Source organism: Dermacentor albipictus, chromosome 1 (assembly GCF_038994185.2).
Source record: "Dermacentor albipictus isolate Rhodes 1998 colony chromosome 1, USDA_Dalb.pri_finalv2, whole genome shotgun sequence".
NCBI classification, from domain to species: domain Eukaryota; kingdom Metazoa; phylum Arthropoda; class Arachnida; order Ixodida; family Ixodidae; genus Dermacentor; species Dermacentor albipictus.
This window is the reverse complement of record NC_091821.1, coordinates 428633458-428652604: the sequence shown is the minus strand read 5'-3', so window position 1 is coordinate 428652604 and position 19147 is coordinate 428633458. Positions and strand designations below refer to the sequence as shown.

Genomic DNA, 19147 nt, shown 5'->3' with positions numbered 1-19147 from the left:
TCTACTAATATGACATAGGCAAGCGATGGAATGCAAATTCTTTACACAGACATCCATGGACTGCGAGTCAGCAGTTATAATGCTACAATTTTTATCTTCTTATTCTTCTTAGTCGAATCTCCACCGAGTACCCCTTCAATGGCCCTCCTGCACGGACCCAAAAGCACTCCCGACGTCACCCTCGCCCCGTCGTTTGTCCAATCACAATGCGGTGCCCGCATTGTGCACACAAAGGGGCTCCAGTGTGACACTATCCGGAGTTCTACTGCCTCGAGGCCGTTGCCAGAAATATTTCGCAGCACAATGGGTCTCTTGTCTCACAACCTCGCGAGACACGTTCCACCAAAGAAAACACTTCCACGCATGTTGGGGCATCTGGTCCGTTCGCGGAATGTCTCGGCAAGGATGCGGTCAATCGGCGATGGCTTGACCTCAAAGCCATATGGCACTGCTTCTGCGAACCGAATGTCGGAAGCCCCGACTCACATGATGCTGTCAACCCGTTTACGTGCTCTCCGTAATCCGCGGCTCTCTCTCTCTCTCTCCCCTCTCCGGCGGCTATGACTATGCTTGTGACGATGTAACAGCAAAAGATTGTAAACAGTGCTCCCAGCTCTTTCATCCTCGTGATTACTATTCTGAGCGACTAAAACGCGCCGGAAGATGTCCGAATTCATTACTTTATTATATTAATTTATGAGACACACAGGTAGGCACCAGTCATTAATGAGTGGCTTGTCACCCCCTTACTTTCGGTCACGTCCAAGTTATTGGCTGGATCACAATGACACAACAAGGCTGTTGATTCTGAAGCGCGCGCAACAAATTGATTTGCGAACACAAGAAGGCATCTCGTGTGTTGAAAGTCAGTTCTTCGCTATATGACAACGTAGAACCTTTACGCAATGCTTGGCATTGATACCTTGCGTCTTCCTTGGCGTATGAAGCGAGTGCGATCCTCTGCATACGTCTTGCCGTTAAGTCGCGAGTGCCCAGCTTGACGAAATCGCTTTGTGTCTATGCCTAACTTGCTCAATGGGCCAATGCGATTGGAAGGTATCCTAAAGCTCATGCCAGCGGCTATCACTTTGTGTCTATGCTTAACATGCTCGATGTGTCAATGTGATTGGAAGGTATCCTAAAGGTCATGCCATCGGCAATGGTATTCTAAGACAATGCGTTCGCTTTTCTTTTTCTCTTGCGTTTTGTTTTATACAAAACTAGACATCATGAGATCGCTTGTGACTCAGTCAAGTGCGCCGAACTTTGACAGCATTACATCCGCAAAAATACATAACGAGAGAAGGAAGAAAGGAAAGACAGGGAGGTTCACTAGACTTTGTCATTTTGTCCAGAAAGCCAATGGATCTCTTCTACAGTACGAGAAGGCGACAGACTTGAGCGCCCGACTGTAGATATAACGCTGCACCTGCCTTAGTACATGTGAATGATCTAGAACGCATTTTTTTTCTCTCTCTTTCTTTCACACCCCTTCTGGTCCAAAAATACATAACTTAAAGATTACATCATGAGATATGAATGAGAGTAGGTGGAGTGACACTTCGACGAGCCTCTGGTCAGTGAATATTATTTGACCATATTACATATACATATACGAACTGACATTTTCAATATTACTTCTTCAAGACGAACTGCCTCTATTTCCCGTTTGCGCACTGCAATTTCGCAATGCCTAACTTTAAGCGTATTCCACACAACAGGCCACATGCTAGATCCTACTCCCCACACAACGATTCTGCGATAAAGTTTATAATTTGAAAGGTGGATGAGCAGCATGCGTGCGATTATTCACGGATGCCCGAACGACTCGTACTTGCACTGGAAAGTGTAAATTGCCGTTAGCAGTGTCAGAAAATGAAGCACATCACTGACCGAGGTCAAAATAAAAATAAAATGACGCTTCGGGATCCGTACGGATCCCTTGTGGACAATGGAATGTCGGCTAAGCCCAAGGATCTTAAATAGCGTTCAGCACATGACGCAAAGCTCGGGAGTACACGTGGTTTAGAGTGCCAGATGATCTGTTGATTGCGTTATTTGTCGCTTGGATTATTAGCGATTCGAGATTGAGCCTCGTTGTAAAGTTTTATGCGAAGCTTATTAGCCGCACAACCACGCTCTTCCTTGCTGCGCCGCGCGCGGCCGCGTAGCTACCATATGACGTCATAACAGCTGCAAAAGCGGAGGCTCAACTCGTGTGCTCGCTTGCGGCCGCGTAGCTACATAGCCGCCCTTATGAAAATGGTTATGACCTTTATGTTTACTGTATGTTTCCCGCAGTTCACATGGGGAAATGTCCTTTATGTTTCCTCCATGTTGAAATTTGGCCACTGCTTTTATGTTTCCTTCGTGTGTCCTCCCTTTATGTATCCCTTATGTTACCGTACTTTATGTTTCCTCCATGTTGAAATTTGGCCACTGCTTTTACGTTTCCTTCATGAGTCCTCCCTTTATGTATCCCTTATGTTACCGTACTTTATGTTTCCTCCATGTTGAAATTTGGCCACTGCTTTTATGTTTCCTTCGTGTGTCCTACCTTTATGCATCCTTTATGTGGCCGCAGTGATGAAATCCTGTATTTTACGTAGACATGCATAGATGAAGAGTTCCGTGTGCACATTTTATTTTTATAAACATTTCCTGAGTTAAAAAGTTTTGCATTGGTTTTCATTGTAAGGTTACTGTTCCCTACATGATGCAGCGCACGGATTGAAACTCTGCTATGGCACAGAAATTCATGCCAATTTGTTCTAAAATTACAAAGTAATTAGACTTCATAGATTATTTCAGTATAACACTTGGAGTGCCATGTGTACGTTCCTCACTGCAGTGCTGCTGTTCTAGTTATGTCTTTGTTACTAATATAAAATGTAATGTTTGGATAGAAAGATCAGGTTGGATCAGTGCTCGCACTTTTAAAAGAAAGTTTTGACTATACTTTGCAAAGGTTTGTCTGAAACTACGAACAGTTTATTGGACTATCTGGATGTTACTGCAATTTGCCAAGTCTGCTCACAGCAGACCTCTGGAATGCGGTACTTGGGACCTGAAAAACAAAACAAAAGCCAATCTTTTTCACTCATTCAATAATATTCATATAAGCAAGAACAGCCTGGCCTGTATGCACACAGCTAAGAAACGTGGAGCAGTCAAAAACAGCTCATAAAAACATCAGGGCAACACAGAAGCTTTTAACTAATTGTTGTTTGAAACAGACTGAGCTGCCAGTCCATTCAGAAATTAAACTGCTCACAAATTCTTTTAAACATTTCTGCAGCAGCTGCTAAGTAGTACATGACATTTATGAGTAGGCAACTGGCCAACAAATCTTTGTGTGCCTGCTTGTACAGATGTCTCGTAGTTTTATCTCACGTGGTTACAGTGTTATATGGTAAAATTCAGGCGGGAATAAAACCAGCAGCAAACATCAGACTACCTGGGAAATTATCACCAAAACTTAATATCTAGTAAATCAAACGAACAATCGATTACGATGGGTCTATAACCTAGGCCGCGATTTTGTAGCGATCCCTTTTCCGATGCTACTCCTTTTGCTCATTGATCTGACCGACATTCGGCCATGGAAGGTGGATTATAAGAGTGGCAAACATCGAGCGGAAAGCATCGCAAGAAAATCGCATTCCTTATTAGGCAGTGCTACAAGCCACTGTCTTTAACAATCGCAGGCACTGACATCCTGTTCTTCAGATGAAAATATTAATGAAAACGAGCGTCTGATTGACATGCCTCGATTAAAAAGAAATTTCGCTGTTATGTCGGTCTATATTTGCCCTAGAATATAAAAGACAAATACGCGAGCACGTCGAACACAAACAATGCAGACAAGTTCTCGCGAAGCTGGACTTCAAACTGAACACTATCAATAAAGTAATCTTCACACAAGCTAATATCTGTTCAAGTGTCAAACATTGCAGTAGCGTGCCAACTCGCGATGCCCGTGACAGATCGACATGCATTACACACGTAACTTGCGGAAATTCATATCTACGGAAGGATTTCTTGCCGGGAAACTACCGAGAAAACAGTAACTTTCAGCGTTTACGTAAATATTTGCCCATTAAGTCCCAACGATCAGCGGTGGTAGCACATCACTCCATAAAGCAAGTAAGCGGTAAGAAATAATACATTCCACGGAAACTCCCCTCGTGAAACGCTTTGCGAAATGTGCAGAGCAACATGGTCAACATACGCTGAGAACGTGTGCTGTTGTCGTTCCACAAAGCTTACTACATGAACCAGAAGCTGCGAGAATGCGCGCAAGCGTCAGACCTGCTTACCTTCAATGTGGTCGGCAAACGGCTCCTTCGTCTCGCAGGCACCACGCGACGACGCTCTTTCCAGCGCGAACACTGTCAAATTGCCGATGAACACCCGCGCACGAAAGCACAACTTTCAACAAATTCTTCCACGCACCATAATTCGAAGCCACAGCACCAGGTATTCCACGAGCGAACGCGGACAGGCGAGAACAAAGGCAGCTCGGACGGGCGCTGTAGTACACATAAGACACTGGCGTATCACAGGAAACATAAGGCGAACTAATGGCGTTACACGAGTGCAGAGGTTTTTTGATGGTTAATGCACACGGTACGGATCACAGCTTGTTTAGGCACTTCGAAAATATGATTAAATTACCGTGTAACCGCTCACAGCAACACAACGTGGCCCAAGTCAGTTACATAGCGGCAGCGCCGCACTGCGGTTAACAAGTGAATTTAGCCTCCGAGATCTGCATTTTCTTTTAGGGCGTACAAGTTGAAAAAGCACGGCCTTCAAGATTTAAAAAAATCGTAGCTGGAAGGAAGGCTGGTATTTAAACACAAATTATTGAGTTTAAGGTGTCTTGGTGCGCTGCCTTGTTTTTTAAAGTATATACAGAGATTTTAGACGAACTATGCACGAACTTTTGCCGGCGGACACGAGCCAATCAGCGTGCACCATGTGGAGCTCAGTCTTGAGGCAGGTTGCGGACGTAATTCCCGCGCCTACTAGGGCGCCCCTCGCGGCGGCAAGCGCGGAACTGGCAGGATACGACCGGCCCGCTTGCGTTGGGAAAGCAGTGTTTCGCGCGTAGTTGTTGCCTTTTCTCAGCAATGCCGAAGTGCAACCCGAGCTGTTGAGTAGTGGGCTGCAACAGCACGTACACCAACTCACGAGGAACAAAGTTTTACAAGTTTCCAAACCGACCGTATGAAGCAGATCGGCATCAACACTGGATAGCGCTCGTCCGACGGCATAAGCTGTTTTATGTTCCGGCGTTATGCCGAGTGCGTTAACGCTGAATTCTTTGCTTTTACAGCAATGATGGCAGCGACGGGACACCTGCAGTCAGTGGCGTAGCTAGGTCATCTGGCACCCGGGGCCCATAGGTCTTCTCTCACCTCCCCCCCCCCCGGGTCTAGTCGAGGAAGGCGAGGATATCAACAATGTCCGTGTGTCTTCAGACGTGTATGACACCCCTCCCCCCCCCCCACTGGCCCCTTGCACCCGGCCCCCCCTCCCCCTCCGCGTTGCTACGCCAGTGCCTGCAGTGCGTACCAGGATATGCAGTAAACAAAGTAGTTTGTTCCCACACTGTACCGCAGTAAAGCTGTGGAACTCTTTCCCAATCCTCTCCCATTCAAACAGCGCTGGGGCTTGCTGAGAGATTTGAGGAGGGGTTGCAGCTGGCTGAGCTGGCATACACCCTTCTGCGCCCAGCATATCAACTAAGGGGCAGTTGAGATCACCAAAATTTTTGACAACGTGGTTTATTGTAACCTCCTTTGCACGTACTGAAAAATCGCAACATAAATGTATCGCACTTCCAGTAACTTGGGCGAAAATATTTTCCCAGCGTAGTCTAACACATCTGGTAAGTTCATCCCCTTATTTGTGTTGGGGGAGAGCAACGTTAGAATACCTCTGGTAGGTCTTACGAGTCGTTCGTACGCCCCACGTTCTTGGATGAGATGTTTTAGATTCCTATTTGCCGCCCTGTATGTACAGGGAAACCACCGCGGCGTCCTTGCACTTCCCTGCGATGCCAGCACGGTGTTGTGCCATTACCACAAGCCCGGATTCCGAATCTGCAAGATGCAGAATCTATCCTGCGAGCGCCCTTCACAAGTCAAGATGCTGCGCCTTCGTGCGGGAGAAGCCTCGGCGAAGCAGCGTGTTTAAACGTGTCCGCGTGTGCCCGACAGCCCGGCGCCGCACCTCCCTTGCCTGGAGGTCACCGCGCGCGCGAACTTTGAACCGGGTGGCCAGCGCGGTCGCTGGTTGGACCCCTCGGACGACCGTCGTGTGCTGACTTTGTATTGGGCCGTTTGAGTGACAATGGGCCTCGGGGATTATAAAAGCAGCGACACGCCGCTCGAAAACAGGATCTGCCGACCCCACCGGGAGAGAGTATCGCTCCCGACTGGGGTGAGATGTGAAACGCGTTTTCGCCGGACGTCGTCGTGCGAGAACGGTCGCGTTTGTTGTGAGCACTCGGCCCCAGTGCCGACCCGTTCATGTCCTGTATGATAACCTGTATATAATGTATAAAGTCCCTTTTGTATTTCTCATCGACGCCAGGCTCGGAGTCTTCGCTACCAACGCTCTGTCACGAAACGGGTGACGAGCGCTACGGGACCACAAAGCCGTTATCGTGGTGCACCGGTTGGATGTCGTAACACTGGTGGCACCGGTTGGGAAGTTCGTAACACTGGATGGCAGCTACGGGATTGACCGGCATCAGCTACCTCGGCGCGGTGAGTGCCTGAAGTTTACCTCGAACACCAGACTTTCTCTGACACAGGTTATAGTAGCTTAGGGAAGGATTTGGTGTTGCATTGTGATAACCTTGTGTGTTTCAAGCCTAGTAAGAGTGTTTTGAAAACCAGGGGATGCTGAGGGGGTAAACAGGGCAGTGTGTGAAATACTTGCATATGTCTTACTAGTAGTGTTATAGTAGCGTACGGCAGGTATATTCAAAAAGGGTAAACAGCAGGAGGACAGTGTGAACGATGGAGAAGTACAAGGTGAAGGAACTTCTCGAAATTTGTGAGGAGTTGGGCATTGAGTTGGGCTCAACCAAAAGAAAGAATGCGATCCTTGAGGTCATGAGGACTGGGGACGTAACGGCTGAGGAAGCCGCTGAGGCCTGGGCGGATATCAAGGAACGTCGGGAAAGGGAGGAAAGGGAGAAGGAACGTTGCGAGCAGGAAAGGAGAGAACAGCAACGTCGCGAGGAGGAAAAGAGGGAGAAGGAACGTTGCGCGGAGGAAAGGAGAGAGATTCGTGAGCACGAGCTTAAAATGAAAGAGTTGGAGACCCGAAATAGCTCGCCAGCGCCTAGTCTCACTTCTAATGTTCCAAGAATACGCGATCAACTTCCACCCTTTGTCGTCGGAGAGGATATGGCCAAATACCTCGTGAAATTTGAGCACGTGTGCGAACGGAATAGCATTGAGCGATCCCTCTGGGCACAGAATCTGTTAGCGTTGCTTCCTGGGGAGGCATCAGACGTAATAACTTGCTTATCGAAAGAGGCGTTTGAGAGCTACAGTGATGTGAAGGAAGCGCTACTGCGGAAGTACAAATTGTCGCCCGAAGCTTTCCGGCAGAGGTTCCGGTATGCAAAAAAGGGTAAGGAGTCGAATGTTGACTTCGCGTTTCGTCTAAAAGCCGACCTGGTGGAATGGCTGAAGGGCGAAGAGGTTTACGACGACCGCGACAAAATTGTCGAATGCATCGCGTTGGAGCAGTTCTACCGTTGCATTGATGAGGATGTCCGGCTCTGGCTGCAAGATAGGCTAAAGGAGGTTAAGCTAAACAAGGCAGCAGAGTTAGCGGAAGAGTATTACACCCGCCGCAGCTTGCACAGCAAGGCAGTGCGTGTAGAAAAAGCAGATAGAAGAGATGTGTTTTACGGGAAGCCCGACGAACGGAAGGAAATCACGCGTCGCGAGTTTCGGGACGACGAGTCCCTTCCCAAAGAAACTGTAAGGGATGGACAGAATGCATCTCAGAATGATGACGATGGTCCGAAACAGCGAAACGAAATGACGCGTTCTTTTGAAAAACGGAGACCGTTAACCTGCTACAATTGCAAAAAGCAAGGGCACATCGCTGCAAGCTGCCCAGAGAGAATTGCTTTTGCAACGATACAGGAAACTCACAAAAACATACGTCTATTGGAGCCCTATGTGCAGGAAATTAAGGTAAACGGCAAGAAGTGCCGAGCACTGCGGGACTCTGCAGCAACTATGGACGTTGTTCACCCGTCTTTCGTCTCCTCGAGTGATTTTACGGGAGAGTGCGTTAGGATACGGCAAGTGGCCGAGAAGGAGAGTGTCTGTTTACCGATCGCAACGGTTAGCATTGAAGGAGAATTTGGGAAACTTAACACCGAAGCCGCTGTGTCAGCCGCCCTCCCGGAGCAATTTTCCTACCTCTTCTCAAATAGCTCGGAGCAGTTGCTGAGGGATCACGGCAAATCATTCTTTGCCGACGTGGCGTACATGGCCCCCACGCGATCCAAAGCGCGCCCGCTGTCGAGGGAACTTGACTTAGCGTCGGTGAGCGAACAGCGGTGCGGCACACGGACCGATCACGGTAACTTGAGTGGCGAGCAGTCACGGGAGAGGCAGAGCTCGGAGGCTGGCCTAGACGAGCGGGTCCTGGAAGTGAGTGGGAGTGACGCGTGCAGTGCTAGCCGCGATATAGACTCGACGCCGCAATTAGGCGACGCGGGCTCCGCACTCGCTCCGGTTTCCGCCAGCCGGCAGGAGCAGGCTGCAGTTGAAAGAAAAAGTCTGATTCGCGAGCAACAGGAAGATTGTTCATTAGCCGATCTGAGGAAGAGCGTCAAACGGGGAGTGGAAAAAAGGGGGGTTTCATTTGGCAAGGAACCTGGCTTATTGTACCGCCGCTACACGGATAAGCAGGGTCGCAAATATAAGCAGCTTCGGATTCCGCGAAAATATCGCCGGGAAAAATGAATGACCTCATTTGCTTCCTCAGAAGTATGTTTTCGGTCCAAGCGATTTCAAGGGGACCATTCTAGTTGTCATTATTAGTGATGATTAATAATTGTTTCTATTTTGGTGTGTTGTTGATTTGAAAACTGATTGTTTGAGCCTTGTGTGCTAGATCGTACACCTGCCTCTTGTTGCAGCGGGAGCAAAAGGGGATAGCGATTAATTAGGTTGATTTGAATTATGGCTTTGTCTGGTGTTTGACGGGAGACAGAGGGCACTTGTTCGTGTTGGGTGTTGCCTTTTGCCGGTCGATTTTGCAAGCTGCAGAACGACCAAGCGGGACCAGTGGCGAGAAGCAAGGTCTTAGGAACGACCCGAGCGGAGCTGGTCAAGGTGCCTTGGCGACGACGTGGTGAGCAGAGCTCCTGTCCTGGCGAGTCGGACCTGGGCACGTGAGGTTAACTGGCGTCCCGACACTGGACGTGAACTTGGACGAGCCTGACGAACGTGCGCGCCTGGCATCCGAGCCACGTGGAGGCAGCTCGTCTTCCCGGCGCCTTATCTGAGGGCGGGGATGCTGTTGTGCCATTACCACAAGCCCGGATTCCGAATCTGCAAGATGCAGAATCTATCCTGCGAGCGCCATAATTCTCCCTTCACAAGTCAAGATGCTGCGCCTTCGTGCGGGAGAAGCCTCGGCGAAGCAGCGTGTTTAAACGTGTCCGCGTGTGCCCGACAGCCCGGCGCCGCACCTCCCTTGCCTGGAGGTCACCGCGCGCGCGAACTTTGAACCGGGTGGCCAGCGCGGTCGCTGGTTGGACCCCTCGGACGACCGTCGTGTGCTGACTTTGTATTGGGCCGTTTGAGTGACAATGGGCCTCGGGGATTATAAAAGCAGCGACACGCCGCTCGAAAACAGGATCTGCCGACCCCACCGGGAGAGAGTATCGCTCCCGACTGGGGTGAGATGTGAAACGCGTTTTCGCCGGACGTCGTCGTGCGAGAACGGTCGCGTTTGTTGTGAGCACTCGGCCCCAGTGCCGACCCGTTCATGTCCTGTATGATAACCTGTATATAATGTATAAAGTCCCTTTTGTATTTCTCATCGACGCCAGGCTCGGAGTCTTCGCTACCAACGCTCTGTCACGAAACGGGTGACGAGCGCTACGGGACCACAAAGCCGTTATCGTGGTGCACCGGTTGGATGTCGTAACACTGGTGGCACCGGTTGGGAAGTTCGTAACAACGGCAATCGCAGCTCCCCGCTAGGAGTTGTCTGCTGTCGCCGATCTTCAAGAATCAATGTCGCCTCTGATTTCATGCGTCCACACCGTAGATAACGAAGTAACTTACGCTGAGCTTCACGCATCTCGCTCCTGCATTATTTTTGGTTTGCGGAATAAACCTAGCAGTGCACTTACGATCAGTGCGAGTTCAACACTTCCCTCCCGTGGTAGAACTGCCCCACTTCAAATAGACGACTTCCTTTCCCTAAATTCTTTTCACGAAAAAAGCTATGAAGATGTTGTAATTCCCGAAACCCGGTTAAAATTAATATCGGCACGCTGTTTCGCGCCGTCGCTACCGTTTGACAGGGCGCCAAACACGCAGCGCGAGCTGCTGACGCCATGAGTAATCCTACCGCTTTCGCGCAACTATTCGTCAGATGGCGCAAGGGGTCGGAAATAGAGGGCGCCGCCTAGCACTTGCAACGTGCCCATGGCGCACGGTTAGCCACCATAGCACGGTGTGCGGGCAGCCGCGATAGCTGTGACACCCACCGATCAGAAATTCAGAATCGCCACATACACGCTTCTTATGGCGCTTCTTATACACGCTTCTTATGGCGCCCAGTGGCGTGTTTTTGAGAATGTAAGGACTTATCTTGAATAGGTGGCACCATATTTCCCGTAGCGTAAGGAATAAGGGCAACAAAATGTAGCGATGGCTGGCTTGCAGCGGCAGCGGAACTTCGGCCAAAGTGAAGCAGGCGTACTGCTTGCATGCTCGCGTAATCAAATACGGCCATACCCCGCACACAACTTTCATACTCAGCCAACTCACAATTATAAATTATTCAGTTGTACGCCCAAGCAAGCATTTACGGGATCCGCGCTGCCCTTCTTCTACGCGTGCTAATATCGACACAGCAGTTACTCGTACTTGTGGTCAGCGCGAAAGCGACGAGAACAGCTACTTAAATGGTTGTATAATCATATACGCTCACTAGCAAAGCGGCAGATTGGCCGCGGAGGCGTCCGCCTCTCTTGCGGTTCATGTAGCGCAAGCCATCGAACACTGCCCGTCGTGCCACCGCGTCTCCAGCCGCCGCGCAATTGTTATTTGTCGTGAGGGATTATTCGCTGCATGAGGCTTTGATGTACGTATGTAGTGTTGATGGCGCGTGGTGATCAATACGGCCAAGATAGATAGGGAGGGGGAGGCAGGTGCACCTCCCCCCATTTTTTTTTTACTTTGATACGCCAGTAGTTAAAGTTAATACATCGTTCAGGTAGACGATCAATCTGTAGCATGTGTAAAAAGATAATCACTATATATAAGCGCACTCTACCTTACCTGGATGTGCACTCGAGGGAGTACACAGCCAGGTAACATAGAGTGCCCACACAGGTAACATAATGCTCATATATATATATATATATATATATATATATATATATATATATATATATATATATATATATATATATATATAGTCATATAATGAGAAACCAACAAACACTGACACCAAGTACAACATAGGGAAAATTGCATGTGTAAAAAGATAATCACTATATATAAGCGCACTCTACCTTACCTGGATGTGCACTCGAGGGAGTACACAGCCAGGTAACATAGAGTGCCCACTTGAGGGGGCGTGGGGGCGCTGGCTAACACTCCCAGGGTTTTACTAGTACACATAAATACCCAAGAAAGTGGATGGGGAAACGCCGCCGCGGTAGCTCAATTGGTAGAGCATCGCACGCGACATGCGAAGGTTGTGGGTTCGGTTCCCACCTGCGGCAAGTTGTTTTTTCATCCACTTTAATTTCCATTAATTTATCATTACTTTATTTCATTTATTAAGCACATGCAATTTTCCCTATGTTGTACTTGGTGTCAGTGTTTGTTGGTTTCTCATTATATGACTAATAATTATCGGGTCCCTCGGTTAAACCCTTTCTTCTCGTTTATATATATATATATATATATATATATATATATATATATATATATATATATATATATATATATATATATATATAAATTACGTAGATTATTTCCCAAACTGGAGGCGAAGCGGAGCATCTGAACGACGCCTGCAATGAGAACCGTCTTAAACACTCAATCTATTTGATAGCCTACCTGGCGCACAACTTTCATGAAATTCTTGCATATTAGGTTAAATACTGCAGATTTCTACATATGGCTTGCTACTGGAGAATAGCAGGTTGAAAAAGTAAGAAATACTTTATATATTAAGAGAATGCATGGCATAAATCATTATATACACCATGCTATTTCATGGCATGCTCGATTTTCCGCACAATATAGCCACAATTAGTGCCGGTCGGCATGTCTAGTGCGAGGGGTGCAAGCAGTGCCTTTTCCTTGAATCTGCCAGTGACTAACATACAGTATAGATAGCTCTAACTGTACTATTCGCAAAAGATGCTTACTGCGCACATTCTGTTACCTACATGTGCACTCAAGTGCACATGTAGGTAACATATAAAGAGTGCATGCACCATATATAGATTAATGCTCTATGTTACCTACGTGTGCACTGAAGTGCACACCTAGGTAACATCCCGCCGTAAACACAAAGGGCACATACTACAATAATTATAATAAGGGTTGGTTTCTTGGGGCAAAGGAAAGGGCACGTCAAGATTTAGTACTTACAATGACTCTGCAGAGTGTATCAACGGCTGTCACAAAGTACAGATGTATCTGCCTCTATTATATGTACAGACAGTTGTTATGTGCACTCTATGTCACCTACATGTGCACTCAAGTGTACACTCAGGTAACACATAGTACACACCCAGTTAACATCCTGCCGTAAACATAAAGGACACATCCTAGAGGCATAATAAAGGTCACTTCCTCGAGGTATACGTTAGGATGAGTAAACATGTGGTACACACAAAGTTGGCGTCCCGGAGGTCACACAAAGGACAAGGAATCATAAAGGTCACATAGGGCACAAGAAGGAAACATAAAGGAAACATAAAGGCAATGACCATTTTCATAGGGGCGTGTCTCAGCTCGTGCGCTCGCCTGCATGAGTTGTTTCTTTGTCTAGCCGAACCAAATATAGCCAAGCAACAGCAGTTCACCAGGCTAAACAGTGGTTCAACAACTAAAATAAAGGCTAGTATGCTTCGCATCCTGGGCTTAACCTTAGCTAAGCCACAGCCATTTTTTCTCTGTGGCCACGATACGCTCCTTATCCCGGTTTATATCGTGACCCGTCTTCTCGGCGTGCTCTGCGAGGGCATTTGTCACTGTGTGACTTTTGGCGACATCATTCTTGTGCATTTTGAGACGCCTGCGGAAATTTCCGCTTTCGCCAATATACACAGATTCACAATCGGCTTCACGTTCACCAAGTCACATTTAAGCTTGCTTGCTGGCACATGTGTGATTTGTACACCGCGTTTCTTAAAAACACGAGCTGGGGCTTCGCTAACGCCTCGAATATACAAGACAGCAGCTCACTTCTGTCTCGAGGCTGAAGCGTCCACGGCTTGTCTCTCAGTCTGCTGATTACTCATCAGGAATTTCGTTGTCCTCCGAATAAAACGCTTGGGATACCCGTTCCTCGTTAGGTCCTCTTTAATGATCCGAAACTCCTCTTGCAGGCTACTTGAGTCAGAACAGGTGCGGATGGCCCGTTCAACTAACGAACGAACCACTGAGCGTTTGTGGACTGCCGCATGAAGAGAGTCGAAACCGAGGAGTCTACCCGAGTGTGTTGGCTTCCGGTACGCGCTGAACGTGAGGCCGTTGAGAGCATGCTTGACCCATGCGTCCAAGAAGGGGAGGCAACCGTGTTTTTGTTCTTCCGCAGAAGACTTGAGGGAAGGCTCGACGCCATTTAGGCAGTCGAGGAAACGTTGCACCTTCTACTTGTCTATGACACAGAAGCAATCGCCCACGTACCTCAGGAATACCTTGCGTCTAGGCTGAAATGACTCAAAGGCTTTGGCTTCAAGTGCTTCCATCGTCGGGTTTGCAGTCGTGACTGAAATAGATGCTCTCACTGCGGTACCGATAACTTGCCTGTAGAATGCGCCATTCTATACGAGAAGTACGTGTTGGACAAGCAAAGCCGTAATAAGGCGCACAGCTCAGTGACGTCCAGCCGCGTGCGATACTGCATGCAGTGTTGGGTCGCTGGGAAGCAAGCGTCTCGATGTTTCGACGGCAAGTTCAGCCAGCTTCATTTTCTAACAATGCCTTCACCTGACCATGCAGACGGTATTCCGTCGAACTCTTGACTACCATTAACAGCGTTGCTGGTGCATTTGTTCGCTTCATCGCTGAGCCGTTGTATTACAGCGAGCAATATTTGCAAATTTCGCACCGTGTGCCTTGTCTCCCGGAACGGCTTTCCCGCGATTGACTGCAATGTGGCAGCGATAAAACGTGAAAAAAAAAAAGAACAAGAAAGGAGAGTTATGGTAGGTGCTTCGAAGCGGCGCTAAATGCAGCAAGCTTTTACTTTTGTGAACTGGATTCGGATCTCGACATTCGTAACACCTGTTCGAACGCGGACGTTACCACAGCTGCGTAATTATGCTACGGCCATGTGATGACTTCAGTCACGTCGGAAATGTCTCTTTTGTTCATACTGCATTTTTTTTTGTTTTCGCTCGACAATTACACTGTACCTTCTCGTGTATGCTAGTCGTTTCCGTGACTGCTTTTTCTAACATAGTGCTAAGTCCCGAAACTGCAAAGTATAGGTTTACATGAATGTCACTGCAGTGGAGGGTGCCGGGTTAACGTCTTTACCGTGCAACTAAGGCGCATTACAAGGTGTTCTTTTATTTATTTGTTTTTCATTCCCTTCTGCTCTTGGAACGCCGCCGTCGCGGTACCGCGGGAACCGCTTAGCTGCGCAACACAATATGGGCCACAACCGTTGCTCGCATTCCCATTTTCGTCATATGTACCTACGCCACCGCTCTCTCTCTCTCTCTCTCTCTGGGGCCCATTTCTGTCTAGCGCTCGTTGCGCAACGAGGGCATTTTACGCTCATAAAGTTTACGTTGTAAACACGTCGTTACGACACTGGCCGACACTCGCGCAGCTGGTTCAGTGTTCCCGTTCAACAGCCACGCATGCAGCGTGCTCCGAGGGCACCGTGCGAGTCGTCGTCCTCCGCTCGAGGGCACTCCGCGGCTAGTGAAAGCGATGGGGGAGGTACACCAACACTACGGCACGTCGTCCTTCACGCGCCTTATTCACGACGAAACAATGTCTAGCGTACGCGCGAACAATCAATTAGTTTCCCGAGTCGGGCTCGTTTCGGCCTTGTCCCGGTATGACGTGTCCATTTGCCGTCGGCCTGCTATTATGCGTACAGCACCTCACCCCCCTCCCCCCCTCCCTCCGAGGCGTAACATCGCAAGGAGGCGTGCTAAGGCGTGCGCGCCCACAGCGCCGCAACTTCGCGAGTCGGCCGCAAACCGCTCCGCGGCTCGAAGCCAGCCGCATCCTGTGCGCCGAAAACACTCGCCGCTGTAGTTCGCCAACCTCGCGGGGGTTCCGGCGCCAATTTTACCCGTGTGTCGGAGAGCCAAGCGGCGGGTGTGCGGGGAACAACCACGTGTTTGCTTGGGTTTGTGTGCGTGCTACATCGCCCACGCAGAAGCGACGGTGATCACCGAAGTGTGGCGGCAAGAGTCAGTGCACGCTCGGATGCGCGGAGCTGTCGGCGAGTCTTTCTTTGTTGTTGTTTTCGCTTGAGTCGGGACCTTCTAGCGACTGACATCGGCCCGGCGTGGCCGTGCAACGGTGCGTGCTTGTGAGCGAGTGCTCCTCGAGAGAGAGAGAGCCGGGTTGCATCACGGGGCTGCCTCCTGTCGGGGAGGAAGAAGACGCCGCGATGACCTCGGGTGTTCCGGCGCCACCCGTTCCTCCTTCTCCTCCTCGTCGGCTCGGCTGATATATGCAGTAAGCGACTTCGTCAAATTTCACTTTCTCGGTAATGCTCGGAGCCGTCCCTGACCGGTCCGTTGCAGAAACACGCTCCCCCGCTCAACTTACTCGTCCGTTCCCTCGCTCGCTCTCTTGCCGACGCCCGAGAAGCGAGTCCCAGGATAGAGTCCCAGGAATCTCGCCGCTCAGCGTGATGCGGCGAGATTCGCTCAGGGGAGCCCCGCACCCTTTGTGCGTACACAAATCTTGCCGCGGCTGGAAGCGTGCGACACGTCGGTTTGGGATATATGTGCGAGCGGGATGTGTGGAGAGCGGTCCCGCTGTCTGATTAAATGTCGCCGGCTGTTGTGCAGCGCCGCATTTGTGAGCAGTGCGTTCGCAACTATGGTTATTGGCGCTGTGAGCTGCTACGTCGTATTCTGGTGGCTTCGCTTTGTTCCGTTAATGTCGCTCGATCTTTGCTCACTCAGAGCAGCAGAATATCTGCAGTAAAATCGGGCTATTATATTGCGATAAATATGGATGAAGGAGCTGACACTCAAGAATCCTCAGCACCAACAGCAGACTCTCAATCTGAGCCTTCACAGCCTGAAGTTAGGCGCTGTTTTCGCATGTGCCACGGACTGACTTTTATAGATGAAGCTCAATTCCAGATTCAACTTAACAAAATCCTAAAGTACCATTTTCTTTTCTTTTTTCCTCTTTTCTTTCTTTTTTTTTGCGGACAACAACCATTACATCATCATCACCATCGTCAGCCTATTTTCATGTCCACTGGAGGACGAAGGCCCCTCCCAGCGATCTCCATCTACCCCTCTCTTACCGTTACTTGACCCGACTTTAATTCCTCATGCAGAGACACGCGCCATAATGCAGGCGGTCTAGTAGACAACGATTTCATTGTGTTTAACATCAGTTTGCACTGTCCATTCTATATCGTAAGAGTAGCAATAGAAAGATATCCCATGCCAAGTTCACGTTATCACTTGAAGAAACCGTACGACTGCAGTACCAAAGGTTGTGTAGAAAGGCAGGGAGGTTAACCAGAGGCAGTTCCGGCTGGCTACCCTGCAAGGGGGAAGGAGTAGGGGAACAAAAAGAGAAAGGGGGAGAGAGAGCAAATGATAAATGAGAGGCAGGGAGGTTAACCAGGACTGAGCCAGGTTGGCTACCCTACAATGGGGAAAGGGAAAGGGGAGGGAAAGATTAAAGGAATAAGAGAAAGTCCATGGGGGATGTTGAACTGTCACCCAGTCCGGATCACTGACGGTGACTCAATGCGGTAGCTTTCAAATATCGCAGCAGCGCTTTTGTGGCCTTTTGTAGCTGCGATATGCCAGCCTATGGTCGCAAGATCTTGTTCAACGTGAACGGTTTTCTATCTAACTGATTTAGAGCTGTGCAGAGGTCACGTATTTCATTTTCCGGAGATGGGCGGTTGCACAGTACATGTTTCACAGTCTCATCGACACCGCAGGTGTTACACTTGGCGCTATCAGCCATTCCAATCAAACGCGTATATGCATTGGTGAAGGCGACGCCCAAGCGTAAGTGGCACAGCATTGTTTCCTCATTTTCGCGGAAGCCCAGGTAACAGCCGCAGTTGCATAGATGGGCCGAGGGCATTCAATCAATGTTGGGTTAATTCAGGTCTGTGCCACTTCTCCAATGTCATACGGTGCGCGAGCTTGCTTTAGTGTTGGGCTGCATCAGTCCACGATAAAGGTACAGAAAAGAGGGAGGAATTGTATTCAACCTGCCCAGCCCTACTCCCCTATGCCGTCCCTCGGGGGACGGCATAAGGGAGGAGGGCTGGGAGCGTTATTCGTTTCAACGCGTGATGAAACGGGTAAGCGAATCGCGCAACTTCAGCAGATGTGTTCCGCGACGTCTAGGAGGTGCTCAGACAGTGACACTCGCCATAGTGACAGTGCTGTATGTGCTTGCTCGGAGCAGTTTACAAGCGCCTAAATTGGCCCAGAAGTTAACAGCTTCGTGCGAGGAATAGTTATTTCCCGCACAGTATCTATATTTACTTAGCCGAGTGACAAACTAGAAACGTTCGGAGATACGCTTTTTGCACTTGTCGTTGGGCAACAAACATATTCCACGCGACAACTTTCTTCCCGTTGTCGCATAGTTTATATCATTTTTTTTGCACTTGTCGTTGGGCAACAAACATATTCCACGCGACAACTTTCTTCCCGTTGTCGCATAGTTTATATCATTTTTTTGCACTTGTCGTTATTATTATTATTTGTTTTGCACACAAACATATTCCACGCGACAACTTTCTTCCCGTTGTCGCATAGTTTATATCAGCGCCTAAATCCTGCAGCTGGTAGTGGTGGTGGTGATGATGATGATAATATGAACGTCCCCTTAGAAATGGGGAAGAAACACAAGCCACCGAGCTCTCCGTTCTACGACTTTGTGATTCATATAAATCTTCAAGTATCTTTTACTGTAATCTAAAATGCTTACTATAGAAAGTTCGCTTCATTGCACGTTATCGTTTTATTTCCGCCACCAGTCTCGAGCCGTTTTTTTTTTAATAATCTCCACAGGCAATTTCATTTACGTTTTTTTCCCCTACCGTCCTTAAAACCAAACGCCTCTGTCAAGCCTACTGCTTTCATACTCGTCGCTGCATGGACATTGACATTCTAACGGATTGTGCTCAGTGGTTTCAGCGCCATTTCGACACGCTCTGTACGAGTCGTCTTCATCGGTCAATTTTCTGCTACAGCTACGCGTTATCATGTGACTACGGACCTCGCTTCGAACTGTAGGGCCCTGGCCTTTGAATTTATCACGAATCTTTCTGCAAAATATAAAATGCATAGTTAAAGCGGCCCCTGCATGTTGATCATACATGCGCGTTTATTATTACTTTTTTTCAGGCAATGTTCTACAAACAGTCGAATGCAGCAATTAGAGACCGAATAGGACAAGAAGTTGCCGCATCACGAACTTGTTATGAA

General features: G+C 48.8%; 1 protein-coding gene across 1 annotated transcript in view; it reads left to right on the top strand.

The window, feature by feature from the left end:
- The first annotated feature begins 15733 nt into the window (after window positions 1-15733).
- The window catches only part of LOC135897508 (acetylcholinesterase-like), a 121373-nt gene continuing 117959 nt past the window's right edge, over window positions 15734-19147 (top strand). The window contains exon 1 of the mRNA XM_065426158.1: window positions 15734-16178. Within this exon, the coding sequence (XP_065282230.1) occupies window positions 16174-16178 (5 nt within the window). The 5' untranslated portion in view covers window positions 15734-16173. The remainder of the gene's footprint in view (window positions 16179-19147) is intronic.